This window comes from Prunus avium, chromosome 7 (genome assembly GCF_965620075.1).
Source record: "Prunus avium chromosome 7, drPruAviu1.hap1.1, whole genome shotgun sequence".
NCBI classification, from domain to species: domain Eukaryota; kingdom Viridiplantae; phylum Streptophyta; class Magnoliopsida; order Rosales; family Rosaceae; genus Prunus; species Prunus avium.
This window is the reverse complement of record NC_142290.1, coordinates 24,550,119-24,564,515: the sequence shown is the minus strand read 5'-3', so window position 1 is coordinate 24,564,515 and position 14,397 is coordinate 24,550,119. Positions and strand designations below refer to the sequence as shown.

The following is a 14,397-nucleotide window of genomic DNA, read 5'->3' as shown; positions in this document are numbered from 1 at the left end:
GCCCTTGTCTTGCCCTTGTCCTTTGCCATGGCAAATGGGTGGAAGTGCTCTAATGGGAAGTTTAAGCAAACATCCTTCTAAATTAGTGAAAACGATGTACACAATTAAAATTAAGGGTTAATTACAGTTTAGTACCCTGTGGTTACACCCTTAAGACATGTTAGTCTCTATCTTCTCAATTTTAACAATCACATACCTCGTTCTTTTAAATTTGTTAAAATGTGGTTCCACCGTTATGGTTTCTGTCATATCTCTCTGTTAGTTGCATACATGGCACTGTGAGTCCCACATTTTGCACATTTTTAAATTTTAAATTGATTAAAATATAAATAAAATACTAAAAACCAAAAAAAAAAATTCTCTCTCTCTCTCTCTCTCTCTCTCTCTCTCTCTCTCTCTCTCTCTCTCTCTCTCTCTCTCTCTCTGCGTTCTCCTGATCAAGCTCCAACACTCATAGAGCTTCCACCTCCCTTCAAGTCCTTCAAATTTTTGATAATCCTTTAAATTCTTCAATGTTTTATTGGATAGCTAATAGCAGCAACCTTGTATATATTGAATTAGATGGAAATGATTTACAAGGTCCAATCCCAGATGTTTTCACAAACATGGTTTCTCTATTGGATAGCCAATAGCAACCACCCCCCACCCCAACGCCCCCTTCCCCCAAAAGAACCCAGAACCCAAAAAGAAAATGGCGATTTTCTTCGACAGATGGAAAACACATCTCTAATCGCATTAGATGAATTTTCATATATGTACAGAAGAACAAGGTCCAATCCCAGCATTTAAAAGAGAAACACAACCTAAAAGAACAAATAACCCAGAACCCCAGCCTGCAACGAGCCCAGAACCCAGCTCACCGGCCACTCTCTCTCCATCCTACAGACCTCGTTCCCACCATTAGTCAGCGCTTTCCAGTGATATTTTCTAGTCTTCATCTCTCTCTCTCTCTCTCTCTCTCTCTCTCTCTCTCTCTGCTCTCTACCCCTATATCTCTCTCTCTGCAAATTCAAAAACCAACAAATTGGAAAACAAAAACAAAAAATTGAACATTGTTTGCATCTGTGGGTGAAAAACATAATGGAGGAGGGGGGAGGGCTATATGGGGTGGTCTCTGAACAACAAAGGGAAATCCCTTGGGGGGTGGTCTCTCAACAACAAAGGGAAATCCTAGTTGGAAGGGCGGTGGTCATAGGGAAAGGGGGCACTGGGTGGTTGCTCTATGGTGGAGGGTAGTTGTGGCATAGGTTTGAGGGTTGGGTTTTGGAGCTTGATCAGGAGAGAGAGAGAGAGAGAGAGAGAGAGAGAGAGAGGGAGAGATAGTTTTTTTTTGTTTTTAATATTTTATTCATATTTTAATAAATTAAAAATTAAAAAGTATGAAAAATGTAGGACCCACAGACAGTGCAGCGTAGTCAACTAACAAAGAGATTTGATAGAAATCCTAACAGCGAAACCACATTGTAATGAATTTAAAAGACTGAGGTATGTGATTGTTAAAATTGAGAAGATAAGGACTAACATGTCTTAAGAGTGTAACTACAGGGTACTAAAATGTAATTAACCCTAAAATTAAAATTAAAATTCTTAGATTTGTGTATAAGCAATAATCCTTCTAATTGTAATGTTTAGTTTTATGGTTAATTTCAATTTAGTACCCTGAACTCTTACCCTTAAGGTATGTTTGCTCATGCACTCTCAATTTTAACGATTACATACCCTAAGCTTTTCAATTTTTTGCAATATGGTTCTTGCGTTAACTTCACCGTCAAAATTTCCGTTAATTGCTTGTGTGGCAAGCCTGGGTCCCACTAATTCACTTCCTTCAATGTCAGTTGAATGGTATAAATGGTTTCGTATTAATGCATGTAATGTGTTCTTCATGGGAGGGAAGACACCGATTACCCGAAAATACTCTTCAACTGACATCGAATAAATGAATAGGTGAGACTAGGGGTGGGCTCGGTTTAGGTTGGTTTGGTTTTGGGCTCAACCTGAACATTGAACCGTAAGCTTCGGTTTGGCAATTTTGGAAACCGAAATCAAACCATAATTGATGAAAACCGACTACTTCGGTTAACCGGACTTGATGGGTTGGTTTGGTTCAGTTTGGGTTTTTTGGCTTTCTTAGAGAGAGAGAGAGAGAGAGAGAGAGAGAGAGAAGAAATAAAAGCGATGGAGAGAGGGAGAGATGAAGAGGAGAAGAAGAAGAAAAGAGGGAGAGATGGAGAAGAAGAAGAAGAGGAGAAAAAGAAGACAGAGAGAGAGAGAGAGAGAGAGAGAGAGAGAGAGAAGAAGAAGGAGGAAAAAAGAGAGGGAAACTATGTATTTTATATGTATATATATATATATATATCTTATAATAATATTATATATAATATTTTTTTAATACCATCGGTTTGGTTTGGTTAAACCGTGGTTTTGAATATTGCAAACCGTACATCGAACCATATATTTTGGTTTGGTTTGGGTTCAAACCGGTGACCAAAAAAAATTGAAAAAAATCCAAACCAACCCAAACCATCGGTTTGGTTTGGGCAGTTTGACCGGGTTACCGGTTTGAATGCCCAGCCCTAGGTGAGACCCAGGCCTGTCACGCAAGCAATTAACTGAAATTTTGACATTGAAGTTAATGCTGGAACCAAATTGCAAAAAATTAAAAAGTTTAAGGTATGTAATTGTTAAAATTGAGAGTGCATGAGCAAACATACCTCAAGGATAAGAGTTCTTGGTACTAAATCGAAATTAACCCTTAGTTATATATATAATTTAAAACTTTGTTTAAAAAGATAAAATTGACTAAATAAAAGTTGCTAGGTAAGATTAGCATGGTGCTGGATTCGAACATTTCTCATTAGGGTTTTGAGTTTTTGTGCGTGTAGGTAGGTGGGTGGGTAGGTAAAGTGAAAAAGAAACTTATATCTTGATACTCATTTTATAAGAGAATAAAAACAACAGCAAAGTATTTTTCATTTTGGAATTCAAATGGCTGTGCTTTCTTCATTTTGGAACTCAAATAGCAATATGTATTTTGTTCGACGTTTTATTTTGGTCAATAATTTTGAATTTGAACAATTTCATCAATGTGCATCTCTTTAACAAGCCAATTTTATTTAACGTTAATCTACTTCGATGTGTTCGAGTCTTTACATATGCAACATGCACACATTAATGTTCAAACTAGACAAAAATGACCATAATTAATAGATTAAAACACAAGAGCCTTAGTTTCATTACCAAAAGAAAAAAAAAACAAGAACCAAATTGAAATTTCAAACAAAACCATAGGAATCAAAAAGGTATTCAAACCTTTTTTGTGGTAAATTTATTAACCAAGTGTTTTTGTTTTATGAGAGCTTCTCAAATTAAAATTTTATCGGAAAAAGATTAGTTAAAGACTTCTAATTTCAGCCGTATATTAGATGCATAAGATAAATAATTTTTTAAAATATGTATTACACATGTGATTAAAATCCTTAATCAATTCCCAACGGAGTCTAGCATAGTAGAAAAGGAGATTGACTTGTAAACCAGTGGTTTCATGTTCGAACTTCCCATGGTACCTTGGTAGTGTATGTATGAGAAAATTTCATCCCTTTTGTAGTTTAGACTATCGCTTGTATTAAAAAATTAGAAGAAGAGCATTTTCCTTGTTTTATTTGTTTAGAGAAAATTGCACAACTCACTCAAGAGAAAGACTTTTATAAAATGGAAATAACACTATTTTGATATTTTTAGCCAATAACGTTATGACAAGTGTTTTAATACTTCTAGTGGCATATCATTATTCGGGTTGCTTGCAACTAATGTATGTACTCGTTCGCTTGACAAACAGAGACTGGAGGGAACTGGCGGGAACCCGCAAAGTAAGAAAGAAAGCACCGTACTCAGTCCTAATTAATTGCACCAAAAAGCATTTGGTTCTCGGTAGTGACCAGTGAGAGCGAACGAGAGAGATCGAAAGCTATGGAAGGCCACGACGACGACGTTTCAATGGAGGACGCAGTCGTTGAGCCCATGCCTAGGAGAACCAAAGGCAGAGGAGGAAGAGGACGTCTCAGATCACAATCCAAAACCCTAGACCACCCAAACAATCCATTTTTCCTCGATGCGAATGAGCCCCCTTCTCAAGGCTACGCTCCTCAACGTTGTCAGTTCCTCTCTCTCTCTCTCTCTCTCGCATTGCTCTATTTGTCATTTCCCTCGGATTATGCATTTTTTTCTTTGATGCTCGATTTTCTGTTTGGTTGCTCGGAAAATGCTCGATAACGGGAATTTAGTTGTGAATAATTCCAAATATCACTGTTTTGGTCCCGGATTGAAGTTAGGAAAATAACTGTAGAGCGAGACTGATTTAGTTGTTAGGCTTCGTTTGATTTTATATTAATTCTTAATTTTTGTGCTTGTAATTATTATTTATTTTGTTTTAGGCTTAACAAAATGATTATTAGGGCTATTTACGTGTTTTATAACTTCTTCTAGGCCTTTTTATTTTTTATTTCCTCATAATTTTCTTTTTGATTTGTAATGTTTTGTGGACTTCTTTGTTTGGTTGCAGAGAAAGATGAAAGAAAATGAAATGACATTTCCTTATTTTGGATCCAAGAAACTACACCTGGCTGTTTCTGAGATTTAATATGATTTACAGTTTAATACTAATTGGCTTCGGGTTTTGGGTTTAGGGCTAAGGGACAATGCTTTCTATTTGGTCAGTGAGATATGATAGTAACAAGAATGAATATTTAGAACTTATGTTTAAGTTGTATTTGCTTTTGAACGATTTTCTTTTCTGGTAAGCAAGTGGAAGAAAAGACCAGAAGTTAAGCTCCAAGGAGACCAGAACTACCACTTTGTTCTATACGATTATGGTCTAAGGTTGTTATGAAACTCTAAATGAAAAAAAGTGGCTCCTTGTGATTCAAAAAGATAGGGTGCACAAAACAGAATGCTTAATGACCAATAATGACCCAACAGGGATCCCTCTATATTCTAAAAATTCTTTTGTGTTTATCTACCCTTCTTGATGGTTATTACAAACAGCCAAGGAGCATGACGGTGCATATGGCTCTTACAGTAAAAAACAAACTTGGGTTTGTTGATGGTATTGTTTAACAATCTGATGCTTCTTCACCAGATTATGCAGCTAGGCTCATTACATTACAATGATTCTTTTGTGGTTGTTGGATGCTATCTTGAAAGATCTTCATCAAGCTTAAATTTCGGTCTCTTCCTATCTCACTATGATGAAAGCCTTGTGGGATGAACTGTCTTCGTACCGAGACATTTCTTTTTTTTTTTTGGTATCATGATCTGTCTCTTTCTATTGTTACAATGAGAGGAGTGGGTAATGTAATTTTTTATGGGTCTTAATGATTCATTTGCTGCAATGTGTAGTCCAACTCTTATTCTTGGTATTCAACAAATATGTTTGTCCTTTTGCTGTCACTTAGTAAGGTTGGCTTATTTCTGGGTGACTTTTGGGTTATTATTTGTGCAGCTATTGAAGGATGGATTGTATTAATCACTGGAATACATGAAGAGGCACAGGAAGATCATATTTTGAATGCATTTGGTGACTATGGGGAAATCAAGAATTTGCATATGAATCTTGACCGTCGCACTGGATTTGCTAAGGTAAGTTTTTTTTTTTATCTTGATGCTTTCGGACAAAACCTAGGTGATGCTCCTGTTTGAGCACAAATGGTTTTATTATATAGGATTGAAGCCTTAAGGTGTGTTTTCTTGCCTTAAGATGGTATTCAAAGTATCTTCTTTCAGATTCATCAAATGTGAAATGGTGTTTGAGTTCAAGGTCTTGCAATATGTACTTGCAAATCCAATTATCTGGATCTTTGAGGTCTTGTAATGTGTATGAAAATTTAGTTGGATCTTAATTCTTATGTTCATCATGGGAATCAAATTCTAAGATTCCCATTTCCAAGTTAATGTTTTTGCTCCTATCAAAAAGTTATTGTTGTTGTTGTGTTGATCACGATGGATATATTGGTCATCTAAAACCATAAATTTTGGCTACCTTCAGTCAGTTATGTAAGGTACTACCCACATCCTATGATTCATATCCCATCAAGTCATCATACTGTGGTTTGGTTAGGAATTTTAGGCATTATATAGACCCTTTCACATGCCTATTCTTTTGTGACGTTTTCAAATCTATGACCTGTCATTTTGCATATGTTACTTTTTTTTGCCTGTTAATAAATGTACACTTGTCCATTTGAAATTCTTCTTTTGAGGTTTAATTTTCATTGTATCCAATTGCTGAATTTTTGGATGGATTCTATACTTGATTCGTGCTTCATCTGCATGGATGCTGCTCTGTCATTCACTCGAAGTGTTTGGGTCTATAAACTATTCTTTTGGTCGGCCAACTCATGATGAAGAAATTTTTTTAGGTTCATAGTCGGGTGGGATTGGAGTACGGGTGAGGGTCAGAAATTGGTCTTCTCTTTGGGCATTAGTTTCTAGAGGATTTAAAGACATTATTCTGCAATATTTTTAGATTGGAAGGCAGCAGAGATGTAGTTCGTGATTAGAATCTCGTTTGTTGTTCATCATTAGTGTCACTTATGGTAATTTCAGTTTTGAGGTGGTGAGGTGGCTCCTCCACAATCTGTGCTGTGTTTTGTTGATTAAAAAAACTTATCTTCAAAATAAATAAAAAGAGAATGCTGGGACCATATAATTTCTTGAATATTTTTTTTTTACTCCAATAGAGGGCTTTACTTAAGAAAAGGGTCAGAAAACGTAGGATACCTGTTTATGCTTATTAATGCTAAACGATTTCAGGGTAATGCGCTGATTGAATATGAGACATTTGAGGAAGCTGATGCAGCAATATCAGCAATGAATGGAGCTAAACTTTTTGGTCGGACCATCCTTGTTAATTCGGCTTTCATGACTGGTCCCTTTGGAAGTAATTCAAGAAGGTTTGTTTGCTTTTGCGTTTTTTCATTCACATCCCTGATTTTGCTGTCCTTTACTTCTTGATTATTTTGTATGCCATGGGAATAATTTACCATGCCCTTTATTTACCTTCTATTGATATGCTCACGTAAATTCCTCTATGAGTGAAGGTAAATACACCATGTATAGTTATAAAACCCCATTGTGACATGCCTAGCAATTGTGGTTAGATGCATATTCAATCCATCAAATTGTTTTAGTTTTTCTGCATATACAAATCTCTTAGGATGCAATTGTTTAAGCAGCCGGATTTAGCTATTCTTATAAGAATTGATAGCTCCTTCCCTCTTCTCTGTAGATCACCACAATTGAACCGCTCCAGAAGTCCAAGGATGAAATACTGATTTGGGTTCTGCTTCCCTCAGCAACACTATTATACTTGTGCTAGTGAGTAGTGACACAATTTTAATATTGCTTTTATTACAAGGTGCATGTCACTGACGTCAGGCCGGGGCATTCTAACTTTCAAAAGATGTAGGCAAGAATGGAATTTGCAGTACTTACATTTTACTAATTACCATGTGTAAACGTTGAGATGGTATATCCTTAACATCCCTTCTTGTAGTTGCTTGCGTTTCGATCTGCGCTTTTAACTGATCGTTGAAGTTCATGCAAATTGCTTAGCAAATGCAATGTTGCTGTTGGAGTTATAATGCTCTGTTTCCTTTGCAATTAGGTCTAGCAGATGTCATAGTTGAGTTTGAACTCTATTCTTCATTTACAGTCGTTTTTCTTTTGGGAGATTCACTATTATACCAATATAGGAGCCCAAATTATAAAATAAAAAGAGTGCTGCTAAACGAACCCTAAAATTAATTGAGTACACCCTACTACCAAACTATTTATTGAATTACTAATTTACCATAATATAAAATGACCAAAAAGGATAAATTGAATTGTGAAACAAATATAATTTTAATAAGTATACCCTACTCACCATTCAACCCTAATCAAATGTAAAGAAGTTTTCGTATTATTTGGTGCCCACGGTGAACAATGCAGCGAGCATTAGCGGAGGTGCAAGGAGGTGTCGTTAATTTTAATAGAAGCATTAATGTGGAGCATACCAATCACCCCAGAGCGAAGCTGAAGGGCCCTTGTAGCCTGAAAGTAAGAATAACCTCTCTCGTTCAATGCACTTGAAATTGTATTCCATAATTAATAAACACTTCTGTATGAATTATGTAGGAAATTAGCAAGAAGGCTGAGGCATTGGTTGGGCAACGAATCAATTTTTTTTCTCCAATAGATAAATGGTGAGCATTTTTCCAATGAAAGAGATAAGTTTTCAACATTGTTGTAGCCCTTCTTTATAACAGTATTTGATTTTTCTTTTCCAGTTTTTATTCAGGTAAAGTGGATGGTTATAATTCTCAAAACAACACACACTAGGTGTGAATCAATATGGCTAGTTTCAAAATACATCCTTCCTAACCTGTTACTATTAGGCATGTGATTATTGCACATCCATAACTTTCGGGAGAGTGTATTAGGGTATATTAGGGGTATTTCTGGTAGTTAAATAGGGTGTACTTAGTTAATTTTACATTTTCATTAAAATATTAGGGTGTACTTAGATCATAGGGTGAAATCAGTTAATTTTAGGGTTCGTTTAGCAGCACTCAATAAAAAAACCTATATGAAATGGACTTTAGAAACACACCCAAAGTCCATTTACAACATAACAAAAAGGCTTTTAATTTCTTTTAAATTACAAAATTGCCATAGATTTTTTAAAACAATTCCAACCCCAAAATCTCATTAAAAAAAACTCAAAACACTCAATAGGGCATCAAAGTAATTTAATAATCAAAATTAAATTCAATAAGGCCAGTTATTATTTTTTGGGTGGTTTTTTGGGTTTGTTTATATAAATTAAATGGTATTGGGTTTATTTATAGTGTTAGTGCTAAGAATGGGTATATAACTAAATATCTCTGTTTTTTTTTTACAACTGGATTATGCCGGGCCCGGTTCTGTTTCAAACAAAACAAGCAAAGAAGGGAAATCTTAGTAAAGGAAGTTTTACTGTAAGCAGGGCTAAAAATTTGTGTGCCTGATTTTGAGTGTGTATTGTTATGAATTTCGTATGATTCAGAGTGAGGGCCCTCTTCATCTTCAGTTGTTGTCTTCAAATCTAACCATTTTTGTAATTTGACATATTTATCTTGATCTTTTGTTGTTGTTGTTGTTCCTCTTCTCTCCATATACAATCAACAAATATCTTGCAAAATCCAAACGTGTTTACGCCCATCTCCTTTCCAAATGAAATTAGCCTTCTCCTGTCCAAGATTTGATAGGGTAAGTTCGTGCATATCATATCAAGAAAGCTTTTTGCATCTTATGCCACGCCCACGTAGACTCCAAAAACAGTGTAAAAGTGGGTCCTCCTTCACCTACACAAGATACTCTTATCTGATTGTGCGCATGAAGATTCTGATTTTGATGATGAGTGCATCTTTTCACTGTCTCATATGGTAGACCCTTTCTCCGGCAGGATAGGTGTAAAGCCCATGTAGAGGACGTTTTACTTTGTTTGCCCAAAATTAGAAAAACGGAGGGTGCTGTTTTTTACATTCATTGTTAAAGTGTAATGGGGTTCAAATTTGAGATTATTAGTTTATAAATCACAACTCTTTTTAACTAGATTAGAGCCCGTTGACAAAGATTTTTTTTTGTTGGTCGAACGGACAAAGATGTTGAATGACAATTATTTGTAAACAAATAATGCACAAAAAGGTATATGGATCGTGCATTTTGTGTCAAAAAGTTTATGGATATGTTTCAATTTTTCTAATGGTGGTCTGCAATTGGTTGCGCGGTTCAACATATGTGACCTCAAATTTTGTCTAGTGGAGGATTGAATTGAATTTTGTATACTCACTTTAGTATAATCACGCGTGTTGTGCTTGTAGCCATCCTGAATACATGAGTGATTGCTTCTTGATCATGTTATTATGGATGAAATCAATAAGGCAGGGAAGAAAAAGTGAGAAAGAGGGAAAGACGCAAGGAGTAGTGATATGGTTTTTTGTTTTTGTTTTTCAGTTTAAATTTAACAATGAAGTAGTGATATTGTTAGTCGTATGCAAATGTGGGCGATTCCTGATTATTAACATATGGGACACGCGACACATCAACAATAAAGGCGTGGTCGACTAAGCATCATCACAGAGGTAAGAATTACGAGACCTAATGTAAGGCCACCTATGTTATAACAGGCGAATGAGTTATAACACGTGATCATATCATAAAACGAGAAGTACATAATAATTGAGAGTACCAACTAAAAGTTTTGTTTTGTACCTATTTGTGCCCTTGATACAAAGCTACACAAGCAGAGGAGAGCTACGGAGACTTTTGGCGACGCCTTAGCATATGTTATAAAACACCCACGTGCCTACTTGACACGAATTCAGCAGAAAAACATAGATTTTTGTGGTGTGTGTGGTTGGTAGCATCCAAAACTTAAGTTTGTTATGGTCGAAAATCAGAAAATAGTTTGTCCCTACTAGCCTACATCATCAACCCTACTTTATTATATAATGTTTCTTTTTTGCCCTATTCTCTTTTTCTTGATTGATTGACAAAAACTTGAGAAATTATCCATGCCTCCTCATCAATACAGCAGCCTGCCGACATGATGCAATCTTTAGAATAAGAGAAAATAAAATAAACTGTTGAAAAAACGGAAAGAAAAAGAAAAGAAATTAAAAAAAATGAACTAAAACGTTAAATATAGGGAAGGGGAAGGAGAGGCAAGACTTGTCTCAAGAAAGCTTTTTTCCATCCTATGCCATTGCCAGTGCCGCGCCCACGTAGGCTAACATAGGGTAAAAGCGGGCCCTCCCTCCACAATCCGATACATTAAGATTCTGGTTTTTTTTTGGTAGATTATGAACTACCAAAATGGTAAATGTTGTTGGAAGTTATTTCTTGTTTAATACCCATTTTTCCTTATTTGGATTTCGTCTCCTCTTTTTTTTTTTTGTTGGTCAAGATGGATTTTGTCTCCTAGTTACGTAAACGATACTGGATCTTAATCAGGTTAGGAATTCAACTAGGATATTACCAGTGGCCCACAATAAATTATTTTATGTGCTAGGGTTTTATGGATCAATAGTTCATAATCTATTCAGAGTAAAGAGGTTTAATCCTACATCTATAAGGATATCTTAGGAATCCCTGAAGGGTAACAGTGGCGGATATAGGATTTAAAAGCCGGTTGGCGGAAATTTACGTATTAAACTCAACGGTACAATTGAATTTTATTAACAAACACTAATGAATTGGTTTTTAATTTAAGAATTAAGAAAGAGAATCCCATAAAAAAGAAAAAGAGAGAGAGAGAGTCCAAAAAAAAAAAATCAGAGAGAAGTTGTGTCCCATGAAAATAGGACCCCATGTTCTTATTTTGGGTTTAAAAAAAATTAATTTAATATATTATATCATCCTTATTTAATAAAAAGTTTCAATGCTTAATAAATTCATTAACCAAGGGCAAGTTTTGGTATTTTGAATGTTTTACCATTTTTCGCTTTTTTCTTTATATATACTAGGCGTGTGCCCATTGAATTTTTTTATATTTTTATATTTGAATTAAAAAAGATAGCAGGTAGTTGCCGTCCATAAAAATAGGACTCATTATCTGATTTTATTTTTATTTTTAATTTTTTTTAACATGAAAAACTGTGAATTTACCATATTATCCTCATTTAATTACTAATTCCAATTCTTAATGTTTGCATTAACCAATAGCATTTTTTGGTATTTTAAATGTTTTACCATTCTCTGCCTTTTGCTTTATATATATATAGATAAATAAAAATAATTTTGGCTTTCAACTAAAGAATTTTGAAGTAAAACTTTCACACATGTTAATTAAGTATAACCCATTAACACACTAAAAGGCCTATTAACAACTTGATAAATAAAGGGAGTTAATTTCCCCATTTCCCTTTTCTCCACTTACACTCCCTTTTGCTTTTTAATACTTTTTAATCAATTTTGTTCTTTCTCTTTCCTATTATATCCTTAAAAACTAAATTTCTTACTCGATTAAAGGAAAAAAATAATACTGAAAATGGAGTGCAAATTGGAAAATTAAGTATAAAGAAAAAGAACTAATATAAAAGTGAAGTAAAAAAGAAATTAATGTAGGGTAAGGGTAGAATAGGAAAGAGAAGGAACAAAATTGATTAAAAAGTATTAAAAAACAAAAGGGAGTGTAAGTGAAGAAAAAGGGAATGGGGAAATCATATCCCTAAATAAAACCATTAACAACCTAACCCATTAACAAAACAAAAAAACCTTAAAACATTTGATAAATAACACATTGACAATCAAACCCCTTTAACACAAGAATGAAATCCATTAACACAACAAACTCATAACTCAACCCATTAATAGGCATCACAGTTAATGATTAAGAGAAAATGAGAGACATAAGATGAACAAAAAGAAACCAAACCAGACTCACACTAGACATAAGATAAAGCTAAGACAAAGGTAGAAATCAGATTTCCACCTTGCCAACAATACCATCCACATAGAGGAAGCGGCAGGAAATTTTCTAGGTTATTTGTTGGTATTAGAGAAAATTTTATCTTTCAGCTGCCCTGAATTTCAAGCTATACTATTGTGGTAGATGATAATCTAATTTCATCTAATCTAGATAAGGTCAATGACTAAAATATAGTATCTAATTTTACAATAATGTAATTAAAAAATATTAAAATTACACACATTGCCACTCCTATATTTCACAACCATTAACCCTTACATAGCCATTAAAGCCTTACAAAATGACATTATAAACCCTAAACCCTTACAAAATCACACAAACTACCCAAATACCCCAACACCCAACAACCCACAACACTTCATTCAATGGGAGATGCCAATTCTAAGCTCCTCTTTTTGTTCATTCCAAATCCATACATCCCTCCCAAAATGAAGCTTGCAAACAGAAGCCACGAAGCCACGAACAATATCCAAACCACCTTTTCTCTTTGTCTTGCCTTTGCCAATGATTTCTCCAACTTGTTCCGCAATCTTAGAAGCCTAGGAATCACTGCCTTTGACCGGTCACATATTTCTGCATTAAACCATACTAAGAACTGGCAATCCTTGTTCGCATCATGTACCTTTGCTACACACATGGAAAATTGACTCCCAGGATTCGAATATGTCCAAAAGAGGTTCGAATTGTAGCAATCTTGCCACACCAACACATCGGCACATGTTCATCCGTTTTAGGAATTGAATTGCTTCTTGATCTTCTTCTTCGCAAAATGAGTTAGGTTAAGTTCTATGAGTAGTTTCCTATGGACTCAATTTTTTGGTCTGAAATTAAAGACTTGATGTTGGGTTAAAGGAGCTAGCGATGACCTTGGAATGGGTGCCAAGGTCTGAGCGCGAAATATTTTTATTGTCCATAAATGCCCTTCAAGTGGACAATTTGGACTTAGCTATCAGGTGTGGTAGGTCCCGCATCTGCCACGTCAGCATTTAACTTCTGACAAGACAGTCAATCTAATGGCCAATGTAAATGGGTTAAATTTTGAAATGTTGGATATCATATTAGTAAAATTGAAGCATCGAGGCCCATATTAATACACACCCTAAATCTCGATGGTGTGAATGTCGTTAATCCTAATTTTTTATCAACAAAAATATAATATACCTAGTGCTTCAATAGACAAAATAGTTTAACCAATACATATTCACTAAAAACCACGTACATTTGGACAATTTATGACTCATCAAAGGTAAAAGCGTGGTCGATTTGTCATTATCGAAAGAGGTAAGAGCCACGAGGCATAGGATCTTGGAGAATTTATTTGATAAAACTTGGGGAAAAGCAAAGTACATAATGCCGGAATGTACCAACTAAAGAAACTTTGTTTTGCAGTGCACCTTTCTGTTTTTTTCTCATCTTTTTATATCCCGTTGAGATAATAAAGCCACCCAAGTACACTTCAGAGGTATGGTCTTAATTTGACACTTTGGCGACTCATTCTTGGCATGTCTTAGAAAAGACCAAAACTTTTTTCTTGATTGACAAAAGGTTTCTGTGCTGCCGACATGGTACAATCTTGAACACGTAGTGGAGTATGGGATGGATCACCATGCCTCTTGAGTAAGTAATTAATTATCAATGGTGTCTTCAACGTTTTTTTGTGTGGATGTTGACAATGACATGAGTAGTATTGAAAAAAATCTGGGGACCCTCTAAATTTATGGTTCGGGAAAAAAATATATTTGTTAAGAAAACGTTTTTGTTATGAAAATTTAAAATGTCATGATCATGTGTGAATCAAAATTAATGTGCATGACCAACAGGAGTTGGTCCAAGTGGAAGGGGCTTGGATCCGTTAAACAAGAGGTCCTGGGTTCGATCCCAGACGCTTG

The 14,397-nt window shown here is 35.1% G+C and overlaps 1 protein-coding gene across 1 annotated transcript; it reads left to right on the top strand.

Annotated features, from left to right (window-relative positions):
- Positions 1-3,823: 3,823 nt before the first annotated feature.
- Positions 3,824-7,564, top strand: LOC110747364 (uncharacterized). Its single transcript, XM_088256107.1, has 4 exons — positions 3,824-4,150; positions 5,498-5,634; positions 6,808-6,947; positions 7,283-7,564. Exons 1-4 carry the CDS (start codon positions 3,967-3,969, stop codon positions 7,326-7,328), a joined length of 507 nt encoding a protein of 168 aa, XP_088112233.1. The 5' UTR covers positions 3,824-3,966; the 3' UTR covers positions 7,329-7,564.
- Positions 7,565-14,397: the final 6,833 nt, after the last annotated feature.

Excerpts from the sequence above, each read along its gene's own strand:
- LOC110747364 (XM_088256107.1), top strand. The coding sequence starts at position 3,967 with ATGGAAGGCCACGACGACGACGTTTCAATGGAGGACGCAGTCGTTGAG. Across the intron at positions 5,635-6,807 it reads GTCGCACTGGATTTGCTAAG|GGTAATGCGCTGATTGAATA; the intron begins GTAAGTTTTTTT and ends AAACGATTTCAG. Across the intron at positions 6,948-7,282 it reads TTTGGAAGTAATTCAAGAAG|ATCACCACAATTGAACCGCT; the intron begins GTTTGTTTGCTT and ends TCTTCTCTGTAG.